The sequence below is a fragment of the Pezoporus occidentalis genome, unplaced genomic scaffold (genome assembly GCF_034315485.1).
Source record: "Pezoporus occidentalis ecotype Australia unplaced genomic scaffold, CSIRO_AGI_Poc_V1 ctg11, whole genome shotgun sequence".
Lineage (NCBI taxonomy): Eukaryota > Metazoa > Chordata > Aves > Psittaciformes > Psittacidae > Pezoporus > Pezoporus occidentalis.
In genome coordinates this window covers 4,718,249-4,735,368 of record NW_026912886.1, presented here as the reverse complement: position 1 = coordinate 4,735,368, position 17,120 = coordinate 4,718,249, and the positions used below count along the sequence as shown (strand labels likewise).

Here is a 17,120-nt window from a genome sequence, read left to right as displayed (position 1 = left end):
CTGCAGGTTCTGGGACCCCTATTGCTTCCAGAAAATAACTACTTGGCACACCTATAAGGTCATGAAAAGCACAGTGACAGAGCAGAAACAAGGGGGGGGGGGGGGGGATATCAAAACAGTACATAAATTAGTTCTATGAACTGTAATCCTTAGGGAGGTGTTATTTTTCATCTGTAACACCTGCAGTATCTTGCAATTGTGAACTTTCCATCATTGCAGAGAAGATTCAAGTCTCGTTGAAGAACCTGATACAAAATGGTAAATGTTGGTTTCTGTCAACGGAATTCCGTCATTCTCTTCTTTTCTTTTTTTTTCCCCCATCCTGTAGTTTCCAATTGATTATTGAAGATTGCATAAGACAAATGAGCAACGAATTGAATCAAATGAGAGGAAATGGGAATGCAGCAGCCAACAAGAACAGTGCGGCCATTGATGCTGAGATTGTGCTTCGGCCTCTCATGGATTTCCTGGACAAAACGTAAGTGTGGCAGACTAGGAACAGGACACTACAGTCAGGCATAGGTGGTTTTGCCCTGAAGCATCATTAAGACCTAGAAACATGTTGTAGTATTTTTAATATCTGTAGTACTTGCATGTGTGCAGAGTACTAGGCTTAATCTGTTTGCATATTTTGCCTGGGTTCCTGGCCCAGAAGGAATTTTAGCTGCTTTATCTGTGTGTGTCAACCTATTTTTAGCAGTGTACCTCGTCCCATGTGTTAAGCTAAAAGAGGGGTATGTGTTGCTTTCAATCAGTATGATTTTAAATATTAACTGTCTTTGAGTTAAAACATTTACTGCTTGCACAAGTCTTGAAGAAAAGCCAGAAGTGTTTATACACGTACATAGGCTGTCCTAAGCTCACTTAAAAAACTGGTGAGCTGACTTTTTGCTTGTCAGGTTCAATCCCAAATTGCCATTTCTCAAAGTTGACTTCATAGCTTCTTAGAGAGTTAGTTGAATAATGGCATAATGGAAACTAAAATGAGTTTTAAATTACTGTCCGAATAGAAAATACTCCTCACCCCAGGAATGGTAAGTGGAGTTTTAGCAGATGCTAAGCCCATGCACAGAAAATAAAGACGTGAAAAAAAAAACAAACCCACAAACCCAAACTGTTAGGGAGTATCACCTTTCCTTCTATAAGGACTACAGACATAGCATGTTAATATGGTCTGGGTTTCCATTATTTCTTAATTAACGTTTTAGTTATTTGCTTACAAGGAGTAGTAAGAGATGCTAGAAATATGAATTGCCATATTTATGATGTGATGTGTATAATGATGTTACAATATTTCTTTACATGAATAGATACAATTCTGTAAAATTACCCACCAAAGCATTTGCATGATATGAATATGAAATATTCCTCCTATGCCTGAAGAAGGCAGCACTTTATTCATGACACTACTTAATCATGGCAATACATACAAGATGGTTTATGAATATGCACTTAAATAAGGAAAAAAATGTAAGTATATGGACCGTCTTAGAAATAGACGATGTGATTGCACAGACTTGCCAGTATATATAGAATTAAATGCTTCCAAATGATAGCCCTGAATTTGCATTAGCTATCAGCACTCAATTCTACATCACAGTAGAAACACAGGACAAAGGAGATGTTTGGGTTTTATTTTTAAGACATAAACAATGTAATAAAACTTTAATTTAGGGGCTTAGGAATGCTAAATTGTTTCATCCATCAAACTGCATAACTCAGCATTAGTTTGCTTTTTTTCAATAAATATATAGCAGTACTATAAGTATCAAATTGGAAAATGGAGATTTACATGATTTTATAATTTTCATGTGTTTTCTTTTTACCAAAACTATTCACTCTTAATATGAAAAATAACTAGTCCATTGAGAAATACTCATTGGTAGAGAAAAGCTAAAGCTAAACCATAATGTCCATTAATCTGAGTATATGTGATACACCACCTCTGAAGTCTTGATGCTGGAGGCTGGTTTGTGTTTTGTTTATTCCAGTTTAAGTGTCTCTGCGAAAATCTGTGAGAAGACAGTTCTGAAACGGGTTTTAAAGGAGCTCTGGAAGTTAGTCTTGAACAAAATAGAAAAACAAATTGTGCTTCCACCACTGACGGACCAAACTGTAAGTGTCCTGGCACATTACTGGATTAGTGCTTGTATCGCATGTAATTGCTACATTTGACCAGTTGTTGGGTTTTATTATGGTAGCCTCTATATAAAGTGTCCCTGTTGGCAGGCATGGTGAAAGGTGTATAGCCAGTTGCCTTTAATTTGCTAGCTCTGTTTACTGCTGAACACACTATTAAACAAAATCAATGAAAAGCAGAGTATTGTAAGAGAAACGTTTCCCTTTTGTAGCCTTGAATATTACTTTCTGTCTGAGGTGAGAGGTACAGACATTTGGATTTGTTTATTTTGTCATTTTGGGGTATATCTTACTATTGTCACTCCTAATAAATACTGACAATTTCAGCTATGGTTCTATATCACATCTTTTGCAATTGAACCATACAGAAGCATTTTTTTTGTCTGGAAACTGAAATGTTTTGGAGCAGAAAGTTTAATGAAAAGTTGTTCTGCATTGTGCTGTGTAAGTGGGACTGACTTCTTTTTTCCTGAAATCCGGATATTCAGAACTATGTCTTGCTGAACTACCAAATAATGCACTAGTAATTGTATTTCTTGGAGTAATTGTGATAAAACACATAACCGTGGATTCTGTTTGGCTAAGACAAACATGTAGTCATTGGCCTTTGGTGACATTCCAGGATTTGGCTATTGTAAAATATTGGTTTAAGTTTGTAACACTGGTATCTTTTCTTAAAAAAGAAATGGTTTTGGCTTAACAGCACACTGTTGTGCTGTGTGTGACTCAACTGAGATGTCACTGTAGACAGTTAAGCTTTTTCAGCTTCCTTTGTGCTGAAGTATTTGTTTATATTAGCACCTGAGTGCTATGATTATGGTCAGATCTCTCATTGATATGCTCTATAAGAATAATTCCAGCCTTAGCTTCAAAATTTTAAATGGAAGAGACAGGAGCACAAGAAACCACTATCAACAGAACATGCAATATTTGTATCAAATATGTGATACCAGAGGGAATCATGCTGCAGGCATTCAACCACTTGGCCTTATCAACTGGATGAAAATACGTCTCGTGTAATTGAAATTTCTATTTAGCTTTGCAAAACAGTGGCTTTGGCTGATGTCCTAGCAGAAAATAAGATCATGTTGACATAAAAAGCAAACACGCTGTAGTGAGTCTGTTTCCTGAATTTTCTATGTGATTACAGGGGCCCCAGATGATATTCAGTGCAGCCAAAGATCTTGGACAACTGTCAAAACTCAAGGTAATGGGGCCAAATGAAACTGTGAGTGGCTTGCTCTAATGAAAAGAAATGGATGAAATATTAGTGACTATAAGGCCATGCATCATTCTTGTGCTTATTTACAATAATATTGCTTATTTACAGTTATTGCTTATTGCTTATTTACAATAGTAAGATTGAATATGGCAGAAACTATTAACAGGTGAGTAATGATTTTCCAGTCTCATCAAACCAAATTAAGAAGATAAGAATGTATGCTTTCTATGGTAAGTAATCACTAGATAGATGAAGAAGAGATCATTGCTGTGTTGCACAAATAGGCCTCCTAAGCATTAAACATCACAAATATGAGATCTTTTCATTGCCTTTTGGAACCAGTTCTTAAAAAACTCTAAGGTATGGATACAGTAATTTTTCTTTCTGTGTATTATTTATGGTGTGTATTGAAATACAGGATGTACCTCTACAATGAACTCATCAGCACTACAGTACTGAAGTCCGTAACACACTTGATGGAGAGCTCAGTCATTTGATATTGATGTCACTTTGTTTGCCAATCAATTTTCCATTAGGATTTCAGTTTTGAACAGAAATGTGGTAATTCATGCTTCTATGAAGAATTGCTCAGTTTGCTAGAGGAGTTAAAATACTGCCTAAGTAAATCGGAGGATGCTTATTTTAGGAAAAGATTTCACATGAGTGTAGTCACTTTATAAATCTTTAACTTCTGTTCTAATAGGAAACCCTTTTTAAAAAAACAGAGGGCACTAACAAATGTTAGTTAAACTGTCAGGTTTATTAATACAATTATCTCAGTGTCATCTAATTATTTAAACGTAATACTTAATCTTTTCCCTGTCCCCACCCCCACCCCCCACCCCAAGAGAGAAATACTATATCTTAGGAAAAGAAATAAAGCTACACAGGTGCTCAGTATTAAACATTGGTTCTTTATCCCTCCAGCCTGTGTTTTCAAGAAACATGTGATTGCTCTAGGTTCTAATTTGTTGTAAAAGAGGTATGAAGTTGATTTAATCCCTCTTAATCATAGAGGCTTGAGGAGCATTTGATTGCTTGGTTTGTTTATTTGTTTTTCCAAGCACAGACAGGCCACAATACTGTCTCAAAACCAACTGCAGTCTTAACTTGCTTTGCAGGACCATGTGATTCGAGAGGAAGCCAGAAGCCTGACCCTGAGGCAGTGTGCAATAATGGAAGTGGCACTAGCAACTATAAAGGTACAGCTTTACATGTTTTTCTGTTCTGTGTTTAAATGACCAAGAGCATGATGGATGTAAACTACGAAATCTAATATAGAATGGGACCTTAGAATCATAAAGATCCCTTTAATGTCAAGTACCATTTGAAACAAAGCTCCTTGTACTGGCTTGAAAGCAAATGTCTGAGAGTCTGCTTGCAGAAAAGTCAGAAAAAAATACTCTACCAGTTGCAGACAGAATATGTTCCCTGAAAGGAATTGGTGGCCAAAGCTTATCTGATTCATGTTTCTTTAATGCTTAGACTTAGTGCAGCTGAAGCAGCTGGGCTAAATCCTTATTATGTTGCAGCATAGCCTCTTTTTCTCCCACAAAGGAGACACTGAGCCTGAAAAGTGTGTTTATTCCTCACTGCACTCTCCTGCAAATGTGTATGACGCATGCTTTTTGTAGAACACCAGAAAATAAGGCTTTTAATGCCATGCATTACTGTGCGCTCTCTTAAATTAAAAGTGCAGTTGAATTTTATCAACCTTTTGCAGTTTGGAATTCACCACAGAATTTACAATCCCTCATAAATAATTTGAATTAATTTAAAGATGCTTTTTAATTATTCTACACATTGGTCCCTTTTCAGTGGGGAAAAAAAACGGATCCATCAATCACACACCTATTAAAAACCATTTCTTATTAGAGAAAATCCCTCCAACCTTACCTGGTGCTAATCTCATTACTAGAAATACAGATCAATTTACTGGTAATTGATAAAGTAACTCTAAGACTTAACGTGTCTGGCAGGATGAAAGCATCAGGCCATAAACCAGATGAAATGTTATGGAAAATTTTTCTTCACTTGCACTCATTTTATTGTTATTGCATTATGCTCCAAATGTAAAAATAAAGAGATTAACAAAGTCCTTTTTAATTTTTTTTTTTTAATTAAAAAAAATGAGGCTTTTATACAGTCATCACAGATGTGGTTTCTGAAGTCAAAAGAAGCCATTTGATGTATTTATCAATCTTTTTCACATTGGCCTGAATCTTTACTTGCTGTAAATATCTTGAAAGCAATACATTTGTAGAACGACAAGATATTTTTATGTCTGCTGCTGAAGAGACAGCACATCAGGAAAGTAAGGAGTTTCCTACTTAAATATGAAATTGAAGCTTATATACATACTGAAGTGGACGTATTCATGATCAAGTCTTGTGCAACAAAATAGCATCTCAAGGGAAAAGAAAGAAGTATCAGAGAGGGCTCCTAATTGCCATTTTTTGTACTTGCAGTAGAATTTATATTTCTTTCAGCAATAAAAATAGTATTTGGTGATTACTGATATTGTGAAAACAGAAATGGAACAAAACACTGAAGTATTGTGTGCTCCCAGAGCATGGTTTGTTTAAAAGCAAAAGAAATGGCTACCCAAATAAGAATAAGAAAATGATAAAAATGGCATATGATATCTGTTCAAAAATGAAGCAACTGATAATTATAAGAGAAGGACTGAGGAGGAGGTTGATCTCTGTGCTTGCAGTCTTTTTTTTAACTTTCATTAGTCTAATTTTTAGTACCAAAAATTAATTTGCTGAGCAACTTGGAATTTACTAGATGATGGTGGTGTTAATGCTTTGAAGAACATAAAGGAATAATCTCTTTCATCTTAAATGCATGTAGTATATCATCAGTCTTAGAGAACCTTGCCAATTTAAACTTACATTTTTTAGCATAATTTGCATTTTATTGTCAGGAGAAGTGGCTTATCTGGCCTATTATCTCAAACTGAGTTCTCTCAGCTATCTTGTTATCTTGGCCAGAGATAATGTCAATTGATAATAGTATGCTGTTTTCTATTTTTATCTTTGCATGCACCCTAAAACCAAAGGCACTCTACAAAGTGAACCTCCCACCCACTATGACTTGTGTGGCATTTGTCAAGTTTTGGCTGTGCCTGCAGCAGCTGCAGCATTGATTTCCACATACTTGACATTATGCACTTATGACTGCACCTTTCATTTGTCAGTATGCTGTTCAAGCCTCTCTTGAAAAGCCTTGAAAACTCTTAGACTGGAGTATGAGTGAGTAGCAGATGAACTATTTTAAGGCTTGCATCCCTAAAGAACAGGGTATTAGGTGTCTAACTGAATCTGTAAAACTCTGTATACTCATTTTTCTGTATTTATGATATATTCACAACATTCGTTTTACAATGCTAAATTTAGCCTTTATAGGCAAAAGAATATGTAAAAGCTCAGGAAAATTAGGGTCAGGTGTCCCTGTTTCTTTAAAGGTCTGTTATCATGGAGCTGCTGCTGCAGATAACATTTTATTGGGAGATAGAACTAATTAAAAAGAAAATCAAATTGATTGTCACAATACCAGGAAATATTAACGGATTTTAACATTTGCTTATAAATTAAGATCCTTAGTGAAATAACGAATACAGTTTTAAACAATTAAGACAGATTTCTTTGGAACATATAGTATGAAATAATTCACGTGGGAAGATACACATTTCATGTAAGATGAGAAGATAATTTATTCAAAACCTCTTAAATTGACATTAACTGCCCACACAGGATTAAAACAATATAAAACTTGTCAGCCTGATGAATTCAAATCCTTTTTTTGCTCCCACGGATTTCCCCCCCCCCCGTAACAATCAGTAGACATCAATATAGAAATGTAAATAATGACTTTGCTATGAAACATACGTTTATGTTTCATCTCCTGCAAACATCTTGAGGAAGAATGGGTGTGTATGGACTATGGTCTGCTTTGTCACAGAGAAGCTTAGAATAAATCACATAGTATATATGTATGTGTGTAGGTGAACTGAAATGTATATATTGCATATATCCCTTCGACAACACTACAGAAATGCAGGGACAACAGATTCTACTTAGAATGCCCAACAGTCCCTGTATTGAGTGGACCAATATTGCCTGTCAAGTAGTCACAGTGTTTTCCTGAGAAAACATTGATTGCTTTTACTAATTAGCCATTACCAGGGGCTTTCTATATCACTCTTGAGACCTAAAACTGTAACATAAATGCTTTTTGAAGTGTTTGAACAAAATACTAGTTTTAGACTTACGTAGCCAACATATATATATATATATACATATACACACATATATATACTTTTTTTTCTTTGTCGTTTAAATGCACTAGTTCATCAACCACTGTTTTTATAAAATTTTAGGGAATAATCTTCATTCTGGGAGGAAGAAGGGAGGGAGGAATCTGTCCTAATTTTTGTGAGCTCAGCTTTGGGATTGGAAACAACATATAATACTTGCAATAGTTTACATAGTCATTATGGCATCAAAGAGGTAAACATATTTTGTTCCAAATTTAGCTATGCCAGCAGATCAGGAGTCTTTATTTAAAGTATTTAAGCTAATTTAGCAGGAAACACCACTGGCGTAGTGGTTTACTGCTCCATCATTCATCGGTCTGCATAAAGAGAACTACATAAAGCAAGCACAAATATTCTGCCTTAAAAGAAACACTCTTTTAAAGGGCGAAATGTACACTGTCTTCAAGGGCACTACCAACCTTTTCTCTCCCATCCTTTTCCTATTACAGTTCAGGAAACCCTAGTGTGGTCAGACAAGGATGACACGCATGTTTTTTGCATATCCACAATAAACGAGGTCAAAATTGGAATCAAAAAGATAATCACCATGGAAACTGCCACAGAATTTCTTATTATTTCTCAAAGCGTAATCATAATTTCTGGCATAATCACAATGCAATTCTAATCCAAAACTTCATATTCTAGGATCTTATCTTTTTAAGTTTTAACAAATTTTCCCTTTCCTCAAAAATAATACATTCTTGTGCTGTAAACCATGCCTTGCTTTCAGAGAAGTTTTTTATATAAAGAATTAAGGCCGATTCCACTCTCCACAACCTAAAAGAACCCAAGTTTTGATATGGAAATACTTGAGATCATGAAGACCAAAATTAAAATGTAGTTTATTTTCTCTCCCACAAAGCTTACGTTCCTACCTTTAGAAAGCAGCTCAGTAGTAAAAATTATGATAGTTACCTCGACTGCTGCAATTATAAATCCAGCTCCACATGCCAGCTGTTATTTTTTGAAGTTGTGTAAAAATTTCACTTAACATTGCGTCAGTAACGAGGCCTCTCTCAGATGAATTGTCTCTCTGAATAACCATATTTGTTTTTCATTGTAGCAATACTTCCATGCTGGAGGCAGTGGGCTGAAAAAGAATTTCCTGGAAAAGAGCCCAGACCTACAGTCCTTGAAATATGCTTTGAGCCTTTACACACAAACTACTGATGCCTTGATAAAGAAGTTTATAGACACTCAGACATCTCAAAGTAAGTGATCTGTAAGAGAGATATAAGTATGTCAAATTCTATTTTAAATGTTTTCAGTGATTGGTTGCCAATCACATTTTCCAACACTGTGGTATTTTAGAGTTTATTGGCACAGATTTGTCCCTGTGATGTTATCCCCTATCAATGGCTATTGTCAATCAGTGGAGGTTATCTGAAGGCAGTGCATTTTTCAGCTTCTCAGTTTACATGAAGAATAGGTCCCATAGCTCTATATGAACACTAAACAGCAGGGTTATTTATAGGAGTACTCCACACACAACCAGGGTTGTAGAGGCCATACCAGAATGCTTATCATAACTGCAGAAAGCAAGTAATTCTATAGAGTACGTTGGCAGCCCTAGATACTTTCAGACCTGAAGGATGTTAATTACTAATCACAAATAACAGCAAAAAGCATGTCCTATCCCTTAAGGTTTCCTTTTGCAATTAATAAATTGTGATTCCATATTACAAAACACACGTACAAAACGCACACCACTTCTAGCATGGCATCTGTACATTCAAAAGGAATAGGTTTCTGTAGGCTAAAATACAGTATTATTTTCCTTTGTGCAATTCAGAATTCGGATTCAAAACCATCCTGCTGAAAATGTCACATCATTTCTTATGCCTACTTATCAAAATTCAAAATTCCATTGCTTTACCAAAAGCAAAGACAAAGAACATGCAAGATTATAATATTAGGTGTACTTTGAATCTGGACATCAGCAACGCTGAAGCCACTTTTTCCTGATCTAGAATTTTGGTATAGTGCATCAAAAAAAAAAAAACCTGAAACACAAAATCCTCTTCATTTAAAATATGCATACACATCAATGATGTGTTTCAGAAGAGGACGTTCCGTGGTTTCAGTAAGAGGGCAAGAGTTCATGGTTACACTTTCAGCAAAGATTCCTTCTATTTTCAAAAAGAAGCTATTTCTTAGTATTTTTCTTCTTGATCTAGGACAGTGTTTTCTACTTCCCCAGTACATAAAGGAACTGGTTTTGTGTAGATAATGAGCATTATATTCCGAGTTGAAGGTTTCTTCATTCTAGAAACCACAAATTTTTGCAGAATAGTAATCTTTGACAGATGTGTTTTAAATGTAGTGTGCATTTCTAAAAATGGCCTGTCTGCCACTTACTCCCTTTGGGAAGGAACGTAGTTTTCTGCTTTAGAAAGACTTACCCTGCTCCCAGAGAGGAGAATCAGAAACATTATATTTGGACAGTTAAGCTGGAAATAGTTTGGGTTTAGTTCTGAATACAGCCTGTTACAGTATAAAAAAGCATGAAACATTAGTTTTGCATTTGCAGCTTGCCACAAGATTAAGAAGCCCAAGGAATGACTTCCCAGGCAGTTTCCATATTAGCCTGAGGATCTCTGTTAATGATTCATACTTTACAACTGAAAAAGTTGCTATAGAACTTTAATATATAAGGAATAGATTGTCTGCTCTCCCTCTCAGAAAAGATTAACAATATGGATTTAGGCAGATATTATTAATTAATAATTAATTTTGCTTTTCCTTATGCATACTTTCATTGTAGCTTCAGGACAAAAAAATCACCCAGGTTATAGTCACAAGTAGAGATCTTTTATAAATCTTGAACCACAACCATGAATTTCCTGATTTTCATCATGATTTCAGCCTGAGGTCTGTATTCATTCCTGTGCACACATTAGGCATGCCTATATTTGCACACTATCAGAAATTAGCCACTGGGAATGAAAGGTAAGGAAAAGTGACTCACAGCTTTTCAGCATCCTTTAATGTCTCATTTAAAAGAGATTAAAATCTAGTTTAGTACAACATCCAGCATCACAACTGTAATTGTCATTAGCATTTAGTTAAAATGCTCCTATTTACAAGTAAAAATTTTCTCTGAAGTATAATTAGGTTTAAATCTGCCCTCATACTCATTCAGGTATCCAGTCCATTATCAATAGACAGTTAGATGTAGTTGCACTCAAAGCAACGGAAAGATTGCTCTAAATCTAAGGAAAATAACATATTGAATAATAACTGTTTAGCCTGGAAGTCACCTTTCAATTGAATTAAGTTATACCCTCACCTTTTAGACTACTTAATTTAAAAGATAACAAAATTAAAAGGAGATTTATAGCTGTGGTTTATCTTAATAACTAATTTAAAGTTATTAAAGTCTTAAATCTTCAGTAATTTTATAAACTATAGCCAGTGTTTGAATGCTTACATTTCGTTACCATCACCAGTAATCAGTTTTAGCAAGTTACATAAAAAAACAGCACCTTGAACACTGCAGTGCCCTGAATTTACTTTCATTTATTACCCCAAATTTGTCCAAAGTACATGCCACTGTTGCATTTAAAATAGCTACTTATTGGAAATAGAGAAATTCTTTTTCTTATACATTTACAGCAGCTTAGTTCTTTTATAAACCTCATTAGAGAATGTTGCTGTTATTGTAAGGTACACGACAGAGCATTCCATAGTGGCAGGACTGCAATATATGTTTTTAGCTTGACTTTGAAGAGTTTGTATAACTTACACAGAAAAATTGATACTCCTCTAGCAACTTAGCTTGTACCACAATCCCTACCTCTGTGTTCAAATGGCTGCAGAAAGCACAGTTATTTCACATCAGCTGTTTTTTATCTGATTTCTTCATTCTTACTCTGGACAATTGAAAGGTGAAAGAGGAAGAAGCATCTGAAAGCAAGAAAATAAGCAGGATTAAAAATATTTATCTAATGAGAATGAGTAACTGTAATAGTATGTCCATATTTTCCGTGTGAAGCCACCCACATAGGGAAGAAAATTATTTATTCAACTTAGAAAACAGCAAACATGCTGCAGTTTAGGGCAAGCAGATAACAGAGTACAGAAAACAACAATCATTTAGCAGCTCTTTTATGTGAAAAAATTAAGGGAGATGCTCCCATTGAGTCATGAGATTAAGACTGAACCCTCTTGCTTTCTAAACTCCCAAAGGAGCATGCGTGTGGCTGGATCTAGTCTTAGTCTGAGACTTTGACAATGATTTTTGTCTAAAGGGTTACAAGCATACCAGTTCAGCACAGAGGGAATTTTTACACACCCTTCATCTAATAGCAGTTTGTAGGTTTAAGGTGGATCTTACAGAGTCAGCAGAAGTTTGCACAATTGCTATAACAATCTATACACACATACATAAGGAAATACATAGAAAGGTACATGTTAAAAATTCCCCACAAGATCAGTGAAAGAGATCACACCTCGTATGTCAGCGTTTCTCAGCAGGTGAGGATCAAGTCCTGAGGAGTTGCAGACTTCAGCCCAAGTTCTGTCTTTTGGTGACAGTCCCAGTGGTCCCACGATTATCACAACCTTGAGAGTCTGCAAGCTCTGAGGGTGTTGCACTCAGAGGGAGACGCTAAGCAACACACACTGCGGCTCAGGAGAGCTCCAAGGGCCTCACTTTGGACCACTATTTATAGGGTATAACGGATGCAAAAGTTGAATATAATTGTGTGAATTAAAAAAAAAAAAAAAGTAAATTTAAGTAAAGGATTTCTGACAATATATCTGTATGTATTTAATGGATTCTGACATTTGGTCCTTTCAAAGCTTATTGCTTTGTAATAACTGCGGACACTATAAAAGTCTTTGAAATACAAACAGGAGTTCCGTTTTCAAACTTCTGAGAACATATACTGATCTCTTCTGGCCACTGTTTAGACTGCTTCACAGATACCAGCTTCCAGACATTGAACATATTCTCTTCTCGGAGATATGCAAGTTCTCACATTAGGAGGGGGATATCGTACATTTCTGATTTCTCTTTTAACCTGAGCTGGAAAAGATAATGAATCTAGTCCCACAGCAAGCAGCCAGCTGCTGGTTTTGATGACAAAGTCTAACCCTCATTTTTCTACAGAATTTTGCCTGAATTTCTTAAAAGTTCTAGCTTTGACTATGCCCCCTTATCTCACATCTTTGTTCTCTCTAATGCACATGCTCTGACAACTTAACCATACACTTAAGGCTCAACAGATCTATGAACTGGACAGAAGGTAGGGCAGGGGAAGTTGACTTTGCTAACTGCAGAGATTTGTTTTTTTGAATTAATCAAGTCCTGTGAACTTTGCAAAACCAATGCAAATTGGTGGAAAGACTCACTTACACAGTGGAAAAGTGAGAACACCTGCATATTGTCCTCAGGTATTTTGCAAAAAAAAAAGCGAGTCCTCCTTACTTTTACATTATGACTGTATAGAAATGTCCCTGCAAGCACCACTAAATTGGAATGGACACTGCACAGACCACAAACACCTCCCCAGTCAGTTCTTATGAAATACAATGGAATGAAATGAAAAATTGAACAAAAAAAGGAGGGAAGAGGAAGAAAACAAAGAAAAGAAGAATCAAATAGAAAACAATAGACTACAATAGAAAAGAACAGAACACAATAGAAAAGACTAAAAAAAGTATATGACAGAAAATAATACAATATAAGACACTAAAATACAAGAGAAAATACTAGAAAATAGTGTAGCAAACACTAGACTACAATAGCAAATAATAAAACCAATATCAAATAGAAAAGACTAGAAGAGTAGAGCAAAGACTAGCATATAATACATACAATAGAAAGTAGAAAACACTAGAAAATAGTATAGCAAATAATTGAATGCAATAGCAAACAACTAAATACAACAGAATACAATGGCATACAATAGGATGCAACAGAATGCAACAGAATGCAATAGACAATAGAAAATAGCAAACAATACAACTGAATACAATAGAAAATACTAGAAAATTATATAGCAAATAATAGAATACGATAGAATAAAACAAAATAGAAAAGAAACAAAGAGTCTGGCAAACAGAATAGAATGCAACGGCAACCAATAGAGTAGAATGCAACGGCATGCAGTAGACAATAGAAAATACTAGAAAAATAGTATAGGAAAGAATAGGAAGTAAAATTCAATAGAAAGACTACAACACCACAATTCAATAGAAAGACTACAACACCACAATTCAATAGAAAGACTACAACACCACAATTCAATAGAAAGACTACAACACCACAATTCAATAGAAAGACTACAACACCACAATTCAATAGAAAGACTACAACACCACAATTCAATAGAATACAACAGAAAATAGAAAAGCCTAGAAAATAGTATAGCAAGCAATAGCAAAGAAGGGAACACAAAGGAAAATAGTATAGCCAAGAACAGAATACAACAGCAAAGAATAGCAAACAACAGAATACAATAGAAAATACTTGAAAATAGTATAGCAAATAAGAGCAAGGAATAGCAAACAAGAGAATACAATAAAATTAAAGGAATAGAAAAGAAATTAAAAAACAATAGTAAAATAGAAAAGAAGAATACCAAAAGACGCCAACAAAAAATTAAAAGAGTAGAAAGAGGTAGAATAGAATAGAAAAAATAAAAAGAAAATAATAGAATAGAAATTAAGAAATTAAAAAATAGAAAATACAATATTCTGATCTTTTATCCAATAACAGTTTCAGCTTTCAATTACAAGAATAGCTTCTTCCCTAGCTGAAGAACAGTAAAAACATTTCATTATTCTTCTCTTTTGCTATTAGGTGACTGCTGCATAAAAAGAATCCTTGTTTTGCAGGCAAGCCTGTACTATCTCTCTCTGACATACAATTTGCTACTGTCTTTTATTCTTTAGATTGTGAGAAACAGACCCTCAAATAAAGCCTCCTCCAGATTCAAGGATTTTACTTTAAACTACCAGCAGAGAGATATGATGAATATGAAAAGCTCTTAAAGCAGTTTCAGTAGAAAGAATTGCGATCATAAGATAGAAAATTAGATAAGTTGATGTTCAGAACATGAAATAATATGTTAACCTAGGATTACACAAACATTTTCAGAATGTACCACAGTCACAGAGCTGATAAAAGACAGTTTGTTTGGCTGACTGCAGGGACAGATTTTTTTCAGTACTAGGTATTTGTGTCTTTTTTTTTATATCATCAAATTATTGTTTTTTCAAGGCTGCTACCAAGTTTTGCCATTCTGAACGGTAAATAGGAGACATTTCTGTACTCAGTACGTTCAGTTTATCCTATGCACTCTGTTTCCCTGTGATTTAGATGTTGCAAATTCCTGCTTCTCCTGTTCAGCTTCGCCATTAAAGCTTTTTAATCAGAACAAAAGATTAATGACTTAAAGTTACAGTATGCTCAACTCAGACTTCATAGCCAAAGATGGCTACACATAGAATCAAAAGCATCATTCATAAAAAGGTCCACTGCCAAAAAAAAAATAAAAAACAACACACACACAAACCAAACTGTTCAGGTTGAATTCCATGTATTTTGTCACAATCTGAAAAGGTGAAATTTCACAATTCAAAAAACAAGAGTAATGTTCTAGAAGCCCCAGTCTCTACACTCTTTGATCTACTTTACATCATCAGAAAGCCAATGAGAATAACTTAGAAATAAATACATCCTATATGTCATATTAGAGTACTAGCCCAGATAAGCTGCCTTTTGAATTTTAGGTATCTAAAACACATACTTGCAATAAGATGGGTTGTACATGCAAACACAGTTTGACAAAACCAGCAATGTTTGCATTTCTAGATGCAACCACACCAAATAACAACAAAGTTTCAGGTTAAAGGTTTTTTTTATTTTCCTGAGGCACTTCACGTAGACATTTGCAATTGCCAGGTACTTTTGTGGCAAAATCACTTACGAATCTGCAACTGATTCCCACTGAAATGTGAAATCTGTCAGAAGCTTCTGTTTCTGACAGAAAATACCACTCACCTTCTTTCACTGTCTGTTCCTCTTGATGTATTAGAAAGCCAAGTGTGCTAACCTACTAATTACTATTTCAGGTCAAACCAATAATAATTCAGTGGGTGAGATATCTATACAGGTAGATATCTCTACACATCCTGGAACTGGTGAGCATAAAGTCACCGTAAAAGGTAAGTTTAAAATAGTTAAATTCAAAAAGAAAGCAGTAGCAAAGTCCAGAACTCCCAAGCACTATATCCTATTATCCTAAGTAAAACACACCAATAATGAAACAACAAATGTTAAGTGTTACAATACTTGTAAAGCCGTAAGTATGCTTCAGGTGATTAGGCTTATACTTTTTTCTTGCTCAACAACAGCAGAAGTTAAGATTATCCAGGTAAACACTGTCCAAGCTTCTCTGCATAGACAGTTAAAATTTATTATACAAAGTTATGAAGTTACAAGTTCACAGTTGCTAAGTTGCGCTTCTGAATTGCTTGAATATAAGTTAATTTTCAAAAAGCTGTAGCAGAGCTGGGTGGTGAATGATTGCACCAAGATTTTAAAAGTTCCATTTTTAACCACATGCCTTTATTCTGCACAACTGCAATTCCAGATGAAATCCGCTATTATTTAGATCAGCATAAGCTCATTTTTTTTAATTACAGTGACGGTAGCAGAAAAAAACCTTTTCATGTAAAGCATTTGTAAAATACATGTTAATATTTGCTACTGTTGTAACTGCAAATAGTCAGACATCTTATCTGGCAGAGAACAAGCAAAGCTTCTCTGAGGCTTGCCAGGTATTGATATCCTATAGGAAAGCTCTCCAGTCACCTTTCATTACCTATACAAAGTCATGCTGAATAAATAATTTGAGCTTTTCCAATGGAATTTTATTCAACTTCATTTCTTTTATTTCTTTATAGTTGTGGCAATTAATAATCTAAACTGGCAAACAACAGCTATGTTCCGGCCATTTGTGGAAGTTTGCATATTGGGTCCTAACCTAAGTGACAAGAAAAGAAAACATGGAACCAAGACAAAGAGCAACACTTGGTCTCCAAAATACAACGAAACTTTCCAATTGTAAGTGGGTTTTATCTGTTAATTGCATTTTTTTTTTGCAAATTTTTTTAGAATTTCTTGTGGTGAAACCAGCAAGAACATAGAAGACATCTTAAGGCCATTAAATACAGAGCTCATAGATACAGACACAACTTCAAAATTATTTAGTAATTTGTACCTTTGTTTTATACGAAGATGAGTTACAACCACTAAGTTTTTCAACTTACAGAAGGTGGTTAAAATGTACAATTCAATTTGATTCAAAGATGTGGTTATGATAGCTGTAGAACATTTTAGGTATGTTCTAGGGAAATCAACAGTGTTTATTTCAGATATTGAGGAAATAAAGAATGCTGTATTTCAGTTCAGGTCGGGGGAATAGA

At 34.9% G+C, this 17,120-nt stretch overlaps 1 protein-coding gene across 4 annotated transcripts in view; it reads left to right on the top strand.

Annotated features, from left to right (window-relative positions):
• The window catches only part of UNC13C (unc-13 homolog C), a 146,793-nt gene that overhangs the window by 128,076 nt on the left and 1,597 nt on the right, over positions 1 to 17,120 (top strand). For all 4 annotated transcript variants that reach the window (XM_062628072.1, XM_062628065.1, XM_062628087.1 and 1 more), the window contains 7 exons: positions 329 to 478; positions 1,992 to 2,115; positions 3,290 to 3,346; positions 4,483 to 4,563; positions 8,746 to 8,893; positions 15,765 to 15,857; positions 16,599 to 16,758. In XM_062628072.1, coding sequence (XP_062484056.1) covers positions 329 to 478; positions 1,992 to 2,115; positions 3,290 to 3,346; positions 4,483 to 4,563; positions 8,746 to 8,893; positions 15,765 to 15,857; positions 16,599 to 16,758 — 813 coding nt within the window. The remainder of the gene's footprint in view (positions 1 to 328; positions 479 to 1,991; positions 2,116 to 3,289; positions 3,347 to 4,482; positions 4,564 to 8,745; positions 8,894 to 15,764; positions 15,858 to 16,598; positions 16,759 to 17,120) is intronic.